General features: G+C 51.5%; 1 protein-coding gene across 6 annotated transcripts in view; it reads left to right on the forward strand.

Moving 5' to 3' along the window:
* DCTN1 (dynactin subunit 1) overlaps positions 1-19,191 on the forward strand; it is a 174,050-nt gene that overhangs the window by 70,522 nt on the left and 84,337 nt on the right. For 4 of the 6 annotated variants that reach the window (XM_088458877.1, XM_088458878.1, XM_088458880.1 and 1 more), the window contains exon 5: positions 15,339-15,359. The exons of the other annotated variants lie outside the window; for them this stretch is intronic. In XM_088458877.1, coding sequence (XP_088315003.1) covers positions 15,339-15,359 — 21 coding nt within the window. The remainder of the gene's footprint in view (positions 1-15,338; positions 15,360-19,191) is intronic. 6 annotated transcript variants of the gene reach the window in all.

The following is a 19,191-nucleotide window of genomic DNA, read 5'->3' on the forward strand; positions in this document are numbered from 1 at the left end:
TATATGTAGTCACTGTATAGGGAGCGCTGAGTTCCGTCTCTCACACACACAGTCCCTCTTATGGCACGTTATTGTAGTGATCTCAGTATAGGGGTATAAGTATGTATATGTGTAGTCACTGTATAGGGAGCGCTGAGTTCCGTCTCTCACACACAGTCCCTCTTATTGCACGTTATTGTAGTGACCTCAGTATAGGGGTATAAGTATGTATATATGTAGTCACTGTATAGGGAGCGCTGAGTTCCGTCTCTCACACACACAGTCCCTCTTATTGTACGTTATTGTAGTGACCTCAGTATAGGGGTATAAGTATGTATATATGTAGTCACTGTATAGGGAGCGCTGAGTTCCGTCTCTCACACACACAGTCGCTCCTATTGCACGTTATTGTAGTGACCTCAGTATAGGGGTATAAGTATGTATATATGTAGTCACTGTATAGGGAGCGCTGAGTTCCGTCTCTCTCACACACAGTCCCTATTATTGCACGTTATTGTAGTGATCTCAGTATAGGGATATAAGTATGTATATGTGTAGTCACTGTATAGGGAGCGCTGAGTTCCGTCTCTCACACACAGTCGCTCCTATTGCACGTTATTGTAGTGATCTCAGTATAGGGGTATAAGTATGTATATGTGTAGTCACTGTATAGGGAGCGCTGAGTTCCGTCTCTCACACACACAGTCCCTATTATTGCACGTTATTGTAGTGATCTCAGTATAGGGGTATAAGTATGTATATGTGTAGTCACTGTATAGGGAGCGCTGAGTTCCGTCTCTCACACACAGTCTCTATTATTGCACGTTATTGTAGTGACCTCAGTATAGGGGTATAAGTATGTATATATGTAGTCACTGTATAGGGAGCGCTGAGTTCCGTCTCTCACACACACAGTCCCTATTATTGCACGTTATTGTAGTGATCTCAGTATAGGGGTATAAGTATGTATATGTGTAGTCACTGTATAGGGAGCGCTGAGTTCCGTCTCTCACACACAGTCTCTATTATTGCACGTTATTGTAGTGATCTCAGTATAGGGGTATAAGTATGTATATATGTAGTCACTGTATAGGGAGCGCTGAGTTCCGTCTCTCACACACAGTCCCTATTATTGCACGTTATTGTAGTGATCTCAGTATAGGGGTATAAGTATGTATATATGTAGTCACTGTATAGGGAGCGCTGAGTTCCGTCTCTCACACACAGTCCCTATTATTGCACGTTATTGTAGTGATCTCAGTATAGGGGTATAAGTATGTATATATGTAGTCACTGTATAGGGAGCGCTGAGTTCCGTCTCTCACACACAGTCCCTATTATTGCACGTTATTGTAGTGATCTCAGTATAGGGGTATAAGTATGTATATGTGTAGTCACTGTATAGGGAGCGCTGAGTTCCGTCTCTCACACACAGTCTCTATTATTGCACGTTATTGTAGTGATCTCAGTATAGGGGTATAAGTATGTATATATGTAGTCACTGTATAGGGAGCGCTGAGTTCCGTCTCTCACACACAGTCCCTATTATTGCACGTTATTGTAGTGATCTCAGTATAGGGGTATAAGTATGTATATATGTAGTCACTGTATAGGGAGCGCTGAGTTCCGTCTCTCACACACAGTCCCTATTATTGCACGTTATTGTAGTGATCTCAGTATAGGGGTATAAGTATGTATATATGTAGTCACTGTATAGGGAGCGCTGAGTTCCGTCTCTCACACACAGTCCCTATTATTGCACGTTATTGTAGTGACCTCAGTATAGGGGTATAAGTATGTATATATGTAGTCACTGTATAGGGAGCGCTGAGTTCCGTCTCTCACACACAGTCGCTCCTATTGCACGTTATTGTAGTGATCTCAGTATAGGGGTATAAGTATGTATATGTAGTCACTGTATAGGGAGCGCTGAGTTCCGTCTCTCTCACACACAGTCGCTCCTATTGCACGTTATTGTAGTGATCTCAGTATAGGTTTATAAGTATGTATATGTGTAGTCACTGTATAGGGAGCGCTGAGTTCCGTCTCTCACACACACAGTCGCTCCTATTGCACGTTATTGTAGTGATCTCAGTATAGGGGTATAAGTATGTATATATGTAGTCACTGTATAGGGAGCGCTGAGTTCCGTCTCTCTCACACAGTCCCTATTATTGCACGTTATTGTAGTGATCTCAGTATAGGGGTATAAGTATGTATATGTGTAGTCACTGTATAGGGAGCGCTGAGTTCCGTCTCTCTCACACAGTCCCTCTTATTGCACGTTATTGTAGTGATCTCAATAGACTTACAGATATGTTCTCCTTTATATCCTCAAATTCCAATATGGACCCTGTGTTGTGACCGATATTGATAAATGTTTGCACCATGCTGTCACCTGTCCAACCAGCTGCAGTACATGGTGCATCCACGAGGGAGCGCTCTGTACTGCAGTCCGCTTATACAGTGCCTGGCTAACTAACATGGGTACATGACGCCTATAGTGGGGGCGGCTGCAGAATTGGGTAATAGTGCCGCCCTGGGGTTAGATTGTGTGGCCTGGTTTCCTCACAATCGGGCCCCTCTCCTACTATACTGATAACTAGTGGCGGGGGGGCGGTACACCAGTGGTAGGGGATACCTGCAGTTGTGGGACTCTGTTGAATGCCTCTTTAGTTATTTCTACTTCAGGGTCCATAGGGGGTCCACAGGGTTGACCTTGGGGTTATAGCTGGATCAGGATCCATGGGCACCACACAGTTAAGCTTTTAGCTCCCAGGATGCACTTGGGTCCTCCTCTATACCCCGCCCCCGAGCCACAGGCACCTCAGTGTAAGCTGGTGCCCGGCCGGAGTCGGTCACCGCGCAGGGGGGCTGCAGGAGCAGCCCCCAGAAGCTTTTTATTTTAAGTTAAATTTTATTTAGTTTTAATCTATTTTTGCTACAGACGGCAGCGAAGGGCTGTCTGTACAGACGCCCACGCTGCCGCTCTGATCCCTGACTGGCGCCGCGACGCCAGTACTGATCTGGGGATCGCGGCGGGAGGACAGAGTCCGTACTAGCCGGACTCTGTCTACCTCCCAGGACTGCTGCCGGAGTCGCCGGGGATTCAGGTAAGCCGCGCGTCGCTGGCTAGCGGCGGCGCGCGGAATGCCTTAAATGCAGTCCTTTAGCCTCCGGTCCTGGGGACAGACCGGAGGCTGCTGGCAGTGGCGGCGGGCCCCCCCCATAACCCGTGGGACCACTAGACCACCAGGGATAACCGGCAAGCGGGAAGCCAGCATCCCTGGGGTTATGGCCAGCCAGGTGAGGAAGCCTTCCCTGTCAGCGGCTCCTCCCCTCAGCCCAGCGCGCCTTTCAGCACGCAGTCTGGTGTCGCTGAGCTGCAGATTACTCGGCCACTCCTCCTCTGAGGTCTCCAGTGGCCATTTTCCCACAGTGGCAGCGCAGATCTCAGGGAGCACGCGGACCGGTCCCCCTGTGTACCTCTCCCCTGATTAAGGACAGCGTACACAGCACTATAGCCCTCCCAGACACTGAATCTGGGAGGTTGATTGTAGTGTAAAGGTGCAGTGAGTATATCTTCCTGCATGGTATGTGACTTTTTGCTAGTGCTGCCTGTCTGTGCTTATTTTCCGCTTACTGTCAGCTTATACCTATCCCTTTACTTCTCCTACAAGCCCTGCAGGTGTGTGGGGGAGGGGCGTTTCTACTGACCTCACTTATATAGATCACGTATTTGTGAGGTCCGTCACATACAGTTGTGTGCTACTCAGTGCCATATTGTGGGCTGTTGTTCAGCACACCGGTGAGTGCGTTTCACTTCTACCCTGGTGCCAGATATATAATATATTCTGTCATGTCAGACGAGGAGGTTGAGCGCTCAGTGGCTCCGGTGTTGGCCTCCTGCGGACGCTGTTCTGCAGGAGTAGATAGGGAGGATTTGTCACAGGATGGCCTGTGTAGTCGATGCCAGGTGGCTCCTGGCCCATCCAGACCTTCTCTGGCGCAGGAACCACCGTGGGCGATGTTTTCTCAAGTGCTGGTGTCTATTGCGGACCGTCTGTCGGTCCCGACTGCTCTCCCTACTAGGGCGGTGCCCCAGCCGACCATCCCCCATTCCCCGGGTGTCCCGCAGTTATTGCGGAGTCCTCCTGGGTCTCAGTCGGTGGGTCCCTATGCGGGGTTGCCTATGTATATACAGGCTTCCCCTGTGCCGCAGCAGCCTGTGGTACCTTTTCAGGCCCCTATGGTGACTCCTCCACCCTGGGTGGATGTGCTCTCCAACTCCGTGCAAAATTTGGCGGCCGCTTCCTCGGCTTTTCAGTCAATGTTGCAGACTGACATGCCTTCTAGGATTTCTAAACGCCCACTCATGACACGGGCTGCTCAGGTATCGGACTCAGAGGGTTCCTCAGATGATGGGGAGGTCCCTGATGACACTGACTCGGACGCCTCGGTCCAGGAAATGGATACCAAGTCGTCCATTAATGTGCGAGCACTAGTTAGGGCGGTGCGAGCTATTCTTCTTATAGAGGATGAGGCACCGGTTCCTAGGTCGAAGTTTCCTAGTTTAAAAAAAAAACTAAGGTGGCTTCTGCGGTGTTTCCCCTGTCGGATCAGTTGACGGATCATATGGCGGTAGCTTGGCAGGCGCCCAGTAAGAGATTCCTTCCTCAGAAGCGGTTGGCTTCTAATTACCCCTTCCCTGAGGCACATTGTAAAAAATGGGAATCTCCACCGGCGGTGGATTCCCATGTCACCCGTTTAACTCGGGGCGCCACCTTACCATTACCGTCGATATCCTCGCTGAAGGATCCCACGGACAGGAAAGTTGAGACTTGCTTAAAGTCTATTTACTCCCTCTCCGGGGCGGTGGCCCGACCGTCCATGGCCATTTCCTGGGTGGCCAAGGCCATTGAGGGGTGGGCCAATGCATTGGAAGATACCTTCCCGGACGACGCTCCGGATGTCCAGCGGGCGTTGTTGGGACAAATGAGGGACGCCGCTTCTTACATTGGAGAAGCTTCTTTAGATGCTAGTCTGCTGACCTCGCGGGTATCGGCTGCAGCGGTGTCTGCCCGCCGATCCTTATGGTTGCGGTCCTGGAGAGCGGACTCTGATTCAAAGAAAGGTCTGGAGGCCTTACCTTTCAATGGGGAATTACTATTTGGTCCGGACTTGGACAAAATAGTGGACACCCTGGCTAAATCCAAGTCGGCCTTCCTCCCTTCGGCGGCACTGCCTGCTAAGGTTCGGAGTTCGGCTTTTCGTTCCTTTCGGGTTCAGGGTAAGGCGAAAGGTCAGTCCTTCCCGAGACAGTCTGCGAGTAAGACGGCCTCTAAACCCAAGAAGCAAGCCTGGAGTGCTCGGCGCCCTTCTTCCAAGCAGGAAGATAAACCTGCGGCCTGATGGGACGGGCCTCCCTCTGGGGGACCTCAGAGTGGGAGGCCGACTTCTTCTATTTGCCCAGTGCTGGCACAATACCACCACGGATGCCTGGGTTCGAGAAGTGGTCTCCCAGGGGTACGCCCTGTCTTTTCGGCACAGACCACCCCACCAGTTTTTCTGCACAAGTCCTTCTCAGAACAAGACCAAGGCGTTACAGGTTCAGGAGGCTATAGAGTCCTTGCTGAAAGCAGGGGTCATTGTTCCCGTTCCTCTATCACAACGAGGGACGGGGTATTATTCGTCTCTGTTTCTGGTGCAGAAACCCAATGGTTCTCATCGCCCTATCCTCAACTTGAAGTCTCTGAACAAATTCCTCAGAGTTCCCAAGTTCAGGATGGAAACGTTACGTTCCATCATTCTGGCGATGGAACCGGGGGATTACATGGTGTCCCTGGACATCCAGGACGCCTACCTCCATGTTCCGATAGCATCTTCACACCAGCGGTATCTGAGGTTCGCTATCCTTCAACACCACTATCAGTTCCGGGCGCTACCCTTTGGTCTCTCCACGGCACCGAGGGTGTTCACGAAGATTATGGCGGTCATGGCCGCACATCTTCGGAACCAGAATGTACGGCTGCTGCCGTACCTGGACGACCTCCTGTTGCTGGCGAGCTCCCCGGAGGTACTGCTTCAACATCTCCACCTGACGATCGCTTGCCTGCAAGCGCACGGGTGGTTGATAAATTGGAAAAAGTCCTCTCTGATTCCATCACAGCGGATGGTTCATTTGGGAGCCCTGCTGGATTCGCGTCAGCAAAGGATCTTCCTGACTCCGGAGAAGGTCGCCTCACTACAGCTGCGGATACGCAGTTGCCTGAGCCGTTGCCGCCTGTCGGTCCATTCGGCTATGAGAGTTCTGGGGTCCATGGTGTCGACATTCGACATGGTGGAATTTGCCCAGTTCCATTCCCGGCCCCTGCAGGGGCTGATTCTATCAGAATGGAACGGGTTACCTCACCGGATCCGCTCTCAGGTGCTGGTGTTGTCTCCGGACGTTCGGCTATCTTTGGCTTGGTAGCTTCAGACAGCTCATCTGGTCGAGGGGCGCCCATTTTGGATCCCGGACTGGGTCCTGCTCACGACGGATGCCAGTCTCCGGGGTTGGGGGGCAGTGACCGGCTCTTTGTCGCTTCAGGGTCGTTGGTCAGCGGAAGAAGCACTTCTCCCCATCAACATCCTGGAACTGCGGGCAGTATACAAGGCCCTGCAGTCGTCCGGCCCCGCTCTTCACGGAAGGGCGGTACAGGTGCAGTCCGACAACGCCACCACGGTGGCGTATATCAATCACCAAGGCGGAACTCGCAGTCAGGCAGCGATGTCGGAGGTGTCTCGTATCCTGTCTTGGGCGGAGGGTCACATTCCAGCGATCTCGGCGGTCTTCATCCCCGGAGTCCTCAATTGGGAGGCGGACTTCCTCAGCCGTCACGACGTGCATCCCGGGGAATGGTCGCTTCACCCAGAGGTGTTTCAGCTACTCGTGGACAGGTGGGGACTGCCGGAGCTGGACTTGATGGCCTCCCGTCACAATCACAAGTTGCCCGTTTACGGGTCAAGGACAAGAGACGCAGGTGCAAGTCTGGTGGACGCGCTGTCGGTGACATGGACGTTTCACCTGGCGTATCTGTTTCCTCCGATATCCCTGCTTCCTCGGGTTCTGCGGAAATTCAAGCAGGACGGCGGCATGCTCGTGCTGGTAGCTCCGGCGTGGCCCAGACGTCCTTGGTACTCCGATCTGGGGAGCCTCTCCATCGACGCTCCGTACCTTCTTCCTCAACGTCGGGACCTGTTGTCTCAGGGGCCCTGCCTTTACCCGGATCTGGGTCGGCTGTCTTTGACGGCGTGGCTCTTGAGACAGCCGTCTTGAGGTCTCGGGGCTTCTCCAGTTCGGTTATTGGTACGATGCTCAGGGCACGCAAGCCTGCTTCAGCACGGATTTATCACAGAGTGTGGCACACTTACTTTCAGTGGTGTGAGTCCAGACTTTATGATCCTCAGGTGTTCCGAGTTTCTAGGATCTTGGAATTTCTTCAGTCAGGATTGGATCTCGGCTTACGCCTTGCATCTCTGAAGGTTCATGTGTCCGCCTTGTCCGTGTGGTTTCAACGACGGATTACAATACTACCAGACGTTCACACCTTTTTCCAAGGTGTTCTCAGGATCCAGCCTCCCTTTGTGCCTCCTGTGGCTCCTTGGGACTTGGCGGTGGTGCTACGGGTCCTGCAGGGTCCTCCGTTTGAGCCTCTTGAGGCGGTGGAGCTCAAGTGGCTGACATTTAAGACTGTTTTTCTCCTGGCAATTGCTTCGGCCAGGAGGGTGTCTGAATTGGGGGCGCTTTCCTGTCGCCCTCCTTTCCTGATTTTTCACCAGGACAGAGCGGTGCTCCGCACTCGTCCTGAGTTTTTGCCCAAAGTGGTCTCGAAGTTCCATATTAATCAGGAACTTGTTGTGCCAGCTTTTCAGTCCCCTGATCTTTCAGCTGGTGAGACTTCCTTAGATGTGGTCCGGGCGCTTAGAATTTATGTAGACCGGACGGCTTCGGTTAGGAAGTCTGATTCCTTGTTTATCCTCTTTGGTTTTCACAAGAGGGGTTGGCCTGCCAACAAACAAACGTTAGCCCGTTGGCTTCGTTCCGTTATTTGTGAGGCTTATGCACAGGAGGGCTTACCTGTGCCAGCCTCTGTTAAGGCTCATTCCACTCGTTCTGTGGGTCCCTCTTGGGCTGCTAGACGTGGCGCTTCTGCTGTTCAGCTGTGTAGGGCGGCCACTTGGTCTTCAATTCAAACGTTTTTGAGGTTCTATGCGTTTGACACCTTTGCCTCTCAGGATGCATCCTTTGGGCGCCGGGTACTCCTTTCAGCACAGGAGCATCCCCGCCCTTAGTTGTACTGCTTTGGGACATCCCCAAGGTCAACCCTGTGGACCCCCTATGGACCCTGAAGTAGAAAACAAGAGATATGGTAAGAACTTACCTTTTGTTATCTCTGTTTCTACGAAGTCCATAGGGTCCACAGGGCGCCCGCCCTGACGCACCTGGCTTCAAATGGGCTGTGTGGCTGGTCACCGGTTTTCCGTCTCCTATTGCTGTGAGTATGGTTTCTTGTGTGTTCCAGTCTTCCTTCTCTCTGTTCCATATTCTCCTCCGGCCTAGGCTGCTTACCAACTGAGGTGCCTGTGGCTCGGGGGCGGGTTATAGAGGAGGACCCAAGTGCATCCTGGGAGCTAAAAGCTTAACTGTGTGGTGCCCATGGATCCTGATCCAGCTATAACCCCAAGGTCAACCCTGTGGACCCTATGGACTTCGTAGAAACAGAGATAACAAAGGTAAGTTCTTACCATATCTCTTGTTATCTCTCTCACTCCAGTCGTCCCAGTATTATAGACCAGACCTTTGCTCGTTATATAAACGAGAAAAATAAAATGTAAATGACATGTTTTTAAACAAAACATTGGTTATGTCAGACCTCCCAAATGCTCATCCACCGATTTATGACCTATAAAAAACTATTTTGCTCCATTGTAGAGCATATGGGACTAATGAAATGACAGGGGGAATATACCGGCAGCGGTCCTGGCCTGATCCGGCTATAGCACGGGGGACACCACAGCTGTGTGACCTCCCTATCGCTGCCATACAGACCTCGCACATGCGCAGTACTGTCTCAAGTATATGCTTTACCTGCTAGTGCCATCGGTATTGCATGCACAACAACTACATACCCATATGTGACAATGTAATGCATAATTTCAGTGTCCGTACTTCTGTGACTGCACGCCACCGTGCCAGAGTTATGCCAGCCTGCAATGAGGACACGCCTGTATGCAGGACATGGCGTTACTCCAAATACGCAGGAGAAACTACATCAGTATGTGATATGTTAGATGTTTTCCATGTTGATGACCAACCTAAAACTAGAGCTACTTCACACACGCTGAGATACTGGCGTCACGCTGCAATTCTACACACTCCGGTTGTGCGCGTTGCGTGCTCTGTATTCAGAGGTTACCGCATCTATGCAGCCGCTTAGACCTTGTCCCACCAGCTTCTGAAAGTCGCCGCCATCGTCTGCACCAAGTCTATGTGCAAGAGACATCAGACTGAACTCTGCGTCAGCTCACCTCTGAATAGCCCGCAATTGCGCCCTCTGCACTCTCCCAGAACGCTTGGCCTACCAGTGTACGTCCAGTTAAACGCAAATGGAAATGCTGCCGCATCCTTGTGGCTCTGAATCGCCGGTAGCTGCTCGGCGTTTGGCCAGCCACGACGCAATGCACTACGAGAAATTGCAAATGTTCTGACGGAAAATCTTTGCGCAGCTCTAAATCAGCCCCTCTGTTTTAATGGTACCGTGTATATACTTTCTAATGTGAGCCATTTTCGGCGTTTGCTCAGTAACATCTTTCTCTAATTTATGTCAAATGAATATTTTGTACTCCTGTATAATGAGAGCATTGTATAGAATTAAACGGGTTGTATCTATGGCTACCTCTAGAGGGCACTTGTGCTGTAGCAAAATTTGAATTACAGTAAATAGTTTGTAATTAGTACATAGGCTGTAATCACCACATGCAGGAGTAATGGTGCGTATACACTAGACAAGAGAAATGACTGCACAACACCGTAATCGTTCAATCGCTCATTAATTGCGCAGTGAAATGTCAAACGACAAGCGATGCGCGTTCCCGCTGGTCGTTGTCTGCAATTGTCATCGCCTGAACATGCAGGACAACTTGGCGACATTGTCGGGTTCTGCATGTTCGGGGATGAGGGAGGGTACCTGCACTGTGCGATGTATTGTTCAGTGTGGGCACATTGGACCTTGTTCAGAGTCGGTCGCGAGCGCCAATGTGCTCGTAACAAACTCGATGGTTTGGCCTGCGCACGCGCAGCGGCCGCAAGCCCCAGAGCAACAGAGAAACTGTAGCTCCGGAGCTTGTTACCAAATGGGCGGCTGTCGATGTTGATCGACAGCTGCCCCCGTTTGGTAGGCGGGCCGGGGGGTGGTTTCCAAAACGGAGGCGTTCCTTTACGAACGCCTACCGTTTTGTGGGCGGCCGCACTGACGTCAGTGGGGAGCTTCCTGCTCCATCAGAGCAGAAAGCTCCCTGGGGCTTACGAGTGCCTAGACCCAACCCTAGGGTCTGGTCGTAAGCCCCGATGGTTGCGATGGTGATCACCATCGTGACCATCAACCTGGTCGGTCGTTAAGCTGTGGGTGGTAATTCACAGCTTAACTAACGACCAGGAGGCCGCACTTCAATAATGAAGCTGCCGCCCTCATTCAGAACGAGCGGTTCCTCCTTGCGACCGCCTCTGAATGAGGTCCATTATCCACTGCACAGGATGATGAACGATTACAATATTGTAATCGAATAGTCGTTCCTCTCTCGTGTAGTGGATATGCACCTTAACAGATTTTATTTGAAATAATCATGGCCCAAAATCACCTTCTGCCTTGCTGTATATTACACCTTACTCCAATTCTATGTTGAATATTGTTGTACTTTGTTTGGTGCACAATAAATGTTATTGAGGTGCATTAATGCAGTCTTCTCCAACTAGGGACAGTGATTGGGGGATAGTAATGCTGTACTCTGCTACTGGGGATAGTGATTGGGGTGTAGTAATGCTGTACTCTGCTACTGGGGACAGTGATTGGGGTGTAGTAATGCTGTACTCTGCTACTGGGGACAGTGATTGGGGTATAGTAATGCTGTACTCTGCTAGTGGGGACAGTGATTGGGGCATAGTAATGCTGTACTCTGCTAGTGGGGACAGTGATTGGGGCATAGTAATGCTGTACTCTGCTAGTGGGGATAGTGATTGGGGTATAGTAATGCTGTACTCTGCTACTGGGGATAGTGATTGGGGCATAGTAATGCTGTACTCTGCTACTGGGGACAGTGATTGGGGTGTAGTAATGCTGTACTCTGCTACTGGGGACAGTGATTGGGGTATAGTAATGCTGTACTCTGCTACTGGGGATAGTGATTGGGGCATAGTAATGCTGTACTCTGCTACTGGGGATAGTGATTGGGGTATAGTAATGCTGTGCTCTGCTACTGGGGACAGTGATTGGGGTATAGTAATGCTGTACTCTGCTAGTGGGGACAGTGATTGGGGCATAGTAATGCTGTACTCTGCTAGTGGGGATAGTGATTGGGGTATAGTAATGCTGTACTCTGCTACTGGGGATAGTGATTGGGGCATAGTAATGCTGTACTCTGCTACTGGGGATAGTGATTGGGGCATAGTAATGCTGTACTCTGCTACTGGGGATAGTGATTGGGGCATAGTAATGCTGTACTCTGCTACTGGGGATAGTGATTGGGGGATAGTAATGCTGTACTCTGCTACTGGGGATAGTGATTGGGGCATAGTAATGCTGTACTCTGCTACTGGGGACAGTGATTGGGGGATAGTAATGCTGTACTCTGCTACTGGGGACAGTGATTGGGGTGTAGTAATGCTGTACTCTGCTACTGGGGACAGTGATTGGGGTGTAGTAATGCTGTACTCTGCTACTGGGGACAGTGATTGGGGTGTAGTAATGCTGTACTCTGCTACTGGGGACAGTGATTGGGGTATAGTAATGCTGTGCTCTGCTACTGGGGACAGTGATTGGGGTGTAGTAATGCTGTGCTCTGCCACAGGGGACAGTGATTGGGGTATAGTAATGCTGTGCTCTGCTACTGGGGACAGTGATTGGGGTGTAGTAATGCTGTACTCTGCTACTGGGGACAGTGATTGGGGTGTAGTAATGCTGTACTCTGCTACTGGGGACAGTGATTGGGGTATAGTAATGCTGTGCTCTGCTACTGGGGCCAGTGATTGGGGGATAGTAAGGCTGTGCTCTGCCACTGGGGACAGTGATTGGGGTGTAGTGGTGCTGTGCTCTGCCACTGGGGACAGTGACTGCGGTGTAGTGATGCTGTGCTCTGCCACTGGAGACACTGATTGGGGTGTAGTGATGCTGTGCTCTGCCACTGGGGACAGTGATTTGGGTGTAGTGATGCTGTGCTCTGCTACTGGGGACAGTGATTTGGGTGTAGTGATGCTGTGCTCTGCTACTGGGGACAGTGATTTGGGTGTAGTGATGCTGTGCTCTGCTACTGGGGACAGTGATTTGGGTGTAGTGATGCTGTGCTCTGCCACTGGAGACACTGATTTGGGTGTAGTGATGCCGTGCTCTGCCACTGGAGACACTGATTTGGGTATATTAATGCTGTGCTCTGCCACTGGGGACAGTGATTGGGGTATAGTAATGCTGTGCTCTGCTACTGGGGACAGTGATTGGGGTATAGTAATGCTGTACTCTGCTACTGGGGACAGTGATTGGGGTGTAGTGATGCTGTGCTCTGCTACTGGGGACAGTGATTGGGGTATAGTAATGCTGTGCTCTGCCACTGGGGACAGTGATTGGGGTATAGTAATGCTGTACTCTGGTACTGGGGACAGTGATTGGGGTGTAGTAATGCTGTACTCTGCTACTGGGGACAGTGATTGGGGTGTAGTAATGCTGTACTCTGCTACTGGGGACAGTGATTGGGGTGTAGTAATGCTGTACTCTGCTACTGGGGACAGTGATTGGGGTATAGTAATGCTGTGCTCTGCTACTGGGGACAGTGATTGGGGTATAGTAATGCAGTCTTCTCCAACTAGGGACAGTGATTGGGGGATAGTAAGGCTGTGCTCTGCTACTGGGGACAGTGATTGGGGTGTAGTGGTGCTGTGCTCTGCCACTGGGGACAGTGACTGCGGTGTAGTGATGCTGTGCTCTGCCACTGGAGACACTGATTGGGGTGTAGTGGTGCTGTGCTCTGCCACTGGGGACAGTGACTGCGGTGTAGTGATGCTGTGCTCTGCCACTGGAGACACTGATTGGGGTGTAGTGATGCTGTGCTCTGCCACTGGGGACAGTGATTTGGGTGTAGTGATGCTGTGCTCTGCTACTGGGGACAGTGATTTGGGTGTAGTGATGCTGTGCTCTGCTACTGGGGACAGTGATTGGGTGTAGTGATGCTGTGCTCTGCCACTGGAGACACTGATTTGGGTGTAGTGATGCCGTGCTCTGCCACTGGAGACACTGATTTGGGTATATTAATGCTGTGCTCTGCCACTGGGGACAGTGATTGGGGTATAGTAATGCTGTGCTCTGCTACTGGGGACAGTGATTGGGGTATAGTAATGCTGTACTCTGCTACTGGGGACAGTGATTGGGGTATAGTAATGCTGTGCTCTGCTACTGGGGACAGTGATTGGGGTGTAGTAATGCTGTACTCTGCTACTGGGGACAGTGATTGGGGTGTAGTAATGCTGTACTCTGCTACTGGGGACAGTGATTGGGGTATAGTAATGCTGTGCTCTGCTACTGGGGCCAGTGATTGGGGTATAGTAATGCAGTCTTCTCCAACTAGGGACAGTGATTGGGGGATAGTAAGGCTGTGCTCTGCTACTGGGGACAGTGATTGGGGTGTAGTGGTGCTGTGCTCTGCCACTGGGGACAGTGACTGCGGTGTAGTGATGCTGTGCTCTGCCACTGGAGACACTGATTGGGGTGTAGTGATGCTGTGCTCTGCCACTGGGGACAGTGATTTGGGTGTAGTGATGCTGTGCTCTGCTACTGGGGACAGTGATTTGGGTGTAGTGATGCTGTGCTCTGCTACTGGGGACAGTGATTTGGGTGTAGTGATGCCGTGCTCTGCCACTGGAGACACTGATTTGGGTGTAGTGATGCCGTGCTCTGCCACTGGAGACACTGATTTGGGTGTAGTGATGCTGTACTCTGCTACTGGAGACACTGATTTGGGTGTAGTGATGCTGTGCTCTGCCACTGGGGACAGTGATTTGGGTGTAGTGATGCCGTGCTCTGCCACTGGAGACACTGATTTGGGTGTAGTGATGCTGTGCTCTGCCACTGGAGACACTGATTTGGGTGTAGTGATGCTGTGCTCTGCCACTGGAGACACTGATTTGGGTGTAGTGATGCCGTGCTCTGCCACTGGGGACAGTGATTTGGGTGTAGTGATGCCGTGCTCTGCCACTGGAGACACTGATTTGGGTGTAGTGATGCCGTGCTCTGCCACTGGAGACACTGATTTGGGTGTAGTGATGCTGTGCTCTGCTACTGGGGACAGTGATTGCGCTGTAGTGATGCTGTGCTCTGCTACTGGGGACAGTGATTGCGCTGTAGTGATGCTGTGCTCTGCTACTGGGGACAGTGATTGCGCTGTAGTGATGCTGTGCTCTGGTACTGGGGACAGTGATTGGGGTGTAGTGATGCTGTGCTCTGGTACTGGGGACAGTGATTGCGGTGTAGTGATGCTGTACTCTGGTACTGGGGACAGTGATTGGGGTGTAGTGATGCTGTGCTCTGGTACTGGGGACAGTGATTGCGGTGTAGTGATGCTGTACTCTGCTACTGGGGACAGTGATTGCGGTGTAGTGATGCTGTGCTCTGGTACTGGGGACAGTGATTGGGGTGTAGTGATGCTGTGCTCTGGTACTGGAGACACTGATTGCGCTGTAGTGATGCTGTGCTGTGGTACTGGGGACACTGATTGCGCTGTAGTGATGCTGTGCTCTGGTACTGGGGACAGTGATTGCGGTGTAGTGAGGCTGTGCTCTGCCACTGAAGACACTGATTGGGGTGTAGTGATGCTGTGCTCTGGTACTGGAGACACTGATTGGGGTGTAGTGATGCTGTGCTCTGGTACTGGGGACACTGATTGGGGTGTTTTACTCTACAGAGAAGATCGTGTCGGCCTTTATAGAATATGTTGATATGCTAATACGCAGTGAGATTTGTCATAACCTATGTTACTGCACAACGTCTCTTTCCCACTACTCACTAATTAACCAACTGTTTCCCTCTTCTATCTCTAACATCTGCCCTCTCTTCATGCAGCGTGGATTGAAACCCAAGAAGGTGGTGTGCATGGTTTCTTTTTACCCCACATTACCCCCACCCCAGTGCTTGTGTCGCTGAGCATGCCGTGCCCCTCTGCATATAACGCGTTTCACCATGCATGCCGCCTCCATGTGACATCTGTTGGGTATGGCATTCTTACTCCTTCATTAGCTTTTATTCTTAATGTTTTATATTTTATAGCTTTGTATATGAAATAGTGAGATTTGCGCACCAGCGTTCTGTTTTAAGGGCAATTTTAAAGCTACGGATAAGACGTCTCCCAGTCAGCAACTAGAGGGCAAGCAACTAGTTGACTTGTTGGGACAAACGTCTGGTATTGTATGGGAGTAAATAACAATTGCCCGATGGCTCCCAAACACGGGAAAACTTACGGAAATGGTCGTTTAGGAAAATTGGTTAAATCCGTCTTAATTAGCCAATTTGCTGAATGACTGTTTTCGTCTGTTTTCAGCTGTATAGGAGCAAACGTCCAATTGTCCTTTGCTCTCTCACATCACCACAGTTTTGTTCCAACCAGCCAACTTGTTGGGCAGCTGACTGGGAGCTAGGCCTCAGAGGTGCCATGGGGGTGTTGGGCTGCGTCACTGGCGCCGTGTGGGGGATTTGCCACCTAAGGAGCAGGAGACAGCTAACGGTCAGCGTCACCTTACAGAAAAGCCTCAGACACTTATACTTCCAGTAAAGCTCTTTACTCGCAGCTTTTAGAGCAGAGGGAGATAATCACATAGACAGTCAGGTTGTCTATAATCGTTTGGGGCTGGTAGGAAGATGTCCTCAGTGTCTACTGCCAACAAGCATACATGCTGGGCGAGGCAAAGCTTCAGAGGGTTAATGCCCCTGAAACATTTTGGTCTGGGGCATGAGAGCCTGAAGCTCCACACTAATGAGGTAAAGGGCTTACTGGGAAAAGCAGTGCTCTAAAATGAGACCGTCCACGGATCAGTGTCCAAAATGTTTACAGAACTCCCTGCTGTCCCCATGGGACGCAGCTGGAAATGGTTTGTTCTGTGGCATCTAGTAGTTATGGCGAGCAGATCGCTGGCACAGTGCTGAGGTACCAGCCTGGGCCCTGACACTGTGACATTTGCGCGTCCATCCCGTCTTAGCAGCTCTATATGTATCAGTGATCCCAGGGACACCTCACCTAGTGTCCTACCTTACTGTTTCTGGGTGCCATCACATATTATGGGGGGTGAGAGCAGGCAGCTGTTGGGACAGTTCTGGGGACAGGTGGTAGTTTGGGTAGAGGGGGTTAAGGGCGAGCAGTAGTTGGAGTAGAGCAGGTGGTAAAGACAGTCAGAACTGGGGGTAGAGGGGAGTAGGGCGGGCAGTGCTGCAGGGCAATGAGGGGACCAGGGGTAGGGAGGCAGCAAGGGTAGATAGCAGCTGGCGCAGTACTGGGGGCCAAGGAGGGGGGAGGGTTTTGGCCGAGGTAAGGTGCGGGAGCAGAACCCTTGTTGGAAAAGCCAATGGCTGATGGTGCACAGTCTCAATGTGTGAATAATCCTGGATGACAGTGTGGTTCCCGCTCCTGGTGAGGTAAGTGATATAGCCGCCACCGCTGGCTTATGGATGACAGTGTGGTTTACGCTCCTGGTGAGGTAAGTGATATAGCCGCCACCGCGGGCTTATGGATGACAGTGTGGTTTACGCTCCTGGTGAGGTAAGTGATATAGCCGCCACCGCTGGCTTATGGATGACAGTGTGGTTCCCGCTCCTGGTGAGGTAAGTGATATAGCCGCCACCGCTGGCTTATGGATGACAGTGTGGTTTACGCTCCTGGTGAGGTAAGTGATATAGCCGCCACCGCTGGCTTATGGATGACAGTGTGGTTTACGCTCCTGGTGAGGTAAGTGATATAGCCACCGCCGCTGGCTTATGGATGACAGTGTGGTTTACGCTCCTGGTGAGGTAAGTGATACAGCCGCCACCGCTGGCTTATGGATGACAGTGTGGTTTACGCTCCTGGTGAGGTAAGTGATATAGCCGCCACCGCTGGCTTATGGGTGACAGTGTGGTTTACGCTCCTGGTGAGGTAAGTGATACAGCCGCCACCGCTGGCTTATGGGTGAGGTGGGCTCGGTGTAAAATCAGTCCCCAGATACCAGCGCTACTTGTGGTGTGCTGAAGGGTATAACCACTGAGGCTGCAGCGGGAGTGCTATATCATGCAACGCCCTGACTCCCCCTATATGTGCCGTATCATGCAATGCCCTGACTCCCCCTATATGTGCCGTATCATGCAATGCCCTGACTCCCCCTATATGTGCTGTATCTTGCAACGCCCTGACTCCCCCTATATGTGCTGTATCATGCAACGCCCTGACTCCCCCTATATGTGCTGTATCATGCAACGCCCTGACGCCCCCTATATGTGCTGTATCATGCAACGCCCTGACTCCCCCTATATGTGCTATATCATGCAACGCCCTGACGCCCCCTATATGTGCTATATCATGCAACGCCCTGACTCCCCCTATATGTGCCGTATCATGCAATGCCCTGACTCCCCCTATATGTGCCGTATCATGCAATGCCCTGACTCCCCCTATATGTGCCGTATCATGCAATGCCCTGACTCCCCCTATATGTGCTGTATCTTGCAACGCCCTGACTCCCCCTATATGTGCTGTATCATGCAACGCCCTGACTCCCCCTATATGTGCTGTATCATGCAACGCCCTGACGCCCCCTATATGTGCTATATCATGCAACGCCCTGACTCCCCCTATATGTGCTGTATCATGCAACGCCCTGACGCCCCCTATATGTGCTGTATCATGCAACGCCCTGACGCCCCCTATATGTGCTGTATCATGCAACGCCCTGACTCCCCCTATATGTGCTGTATCATGCAACGCCCTGACTCCCCCTATATGTGCTGTATCATGCAACGCCTTGACTCCCCCTATATGTGCTGTATCATGCAACGCCCTGACTCCCCCTATATGTGCTGTATCATGCAACGCCCTGACGCCCCCTATATGTGCTGTATCATGCAACGCCCTGACTCCCCCTATATGTGCTGTATCATGCAACGCCCTGACTCCCCCTATATGTGCTGTATCATTCAACGCCCTGACTCCCCCTATATGTGCTGTATCATGCAACGCCCTGACGCCCCCTATATGTGCCATATCATGCAACGCCCTGACGCCCCCTATATGTGCCGTATCCTGCAACGCCCTGACGCCCCCTATATGTGCCGTATCCTGCAACGCCCTGACGCCCCCTATATGTGCCGTATCATGCAACGCCCTGACTCCCCCTATATGTGCTGTATCATGCAACGCCCTGACGCCCCCTATATGTGCTATATCATGCAACGCCTTGACGCCCCCTATATGTGCTATATCATGCAATGCCTTGACGCCCCCTATATGTGCTATATCATGCAATGCCCTGACCCCCTATATGTGCCGTATCATGCAACGCCCTGACTCCCCCTATATATGCTGTATCATGCAATGCCCTGACTCCCCCTGTATGTGCTATATCATGCAATGCCCTGACTCCCCCTATATGTGCTATATCATGCAACGCCCTGACTCGGTGTAAAATCAGTCCCCAGATACCAGCGCTACTTGTGGTGTGCTGAAGGGTATAACCACTGAGGCTGCAGCGGGAGTGCTATATCATGCAACGCCCTGACTCCCCCTATATGTGCCATATCATGCAACGCCCTGACTCCCCCTATATGTGCCGTATCATGCAATGCCCTGACTCCCCCGATATGTGCCGTATTGTGCAACGCCCTGACTTCCCCTATATGTGCCGTATCGTGCAACGCCCTGACTCCCCCTATATGTGCCGTATCGTGCAACGCCCTG

Source organism: Taudactylus pleione, unplaced genomic scaffold, assembly GCF_031769625.1.
Source record: "Taudactylus pleione unplaced genomic scaffold, aTauple2 ptg000861l, whole genome shotgun sequence".
Classification (NCBI taxonomy): domain Eukaryota; kingdom Metazoa; phylum Chordata; class Amphibia; order Anura; family Myobatrachidae; genus Taudactylus; species Taudactylus pleione.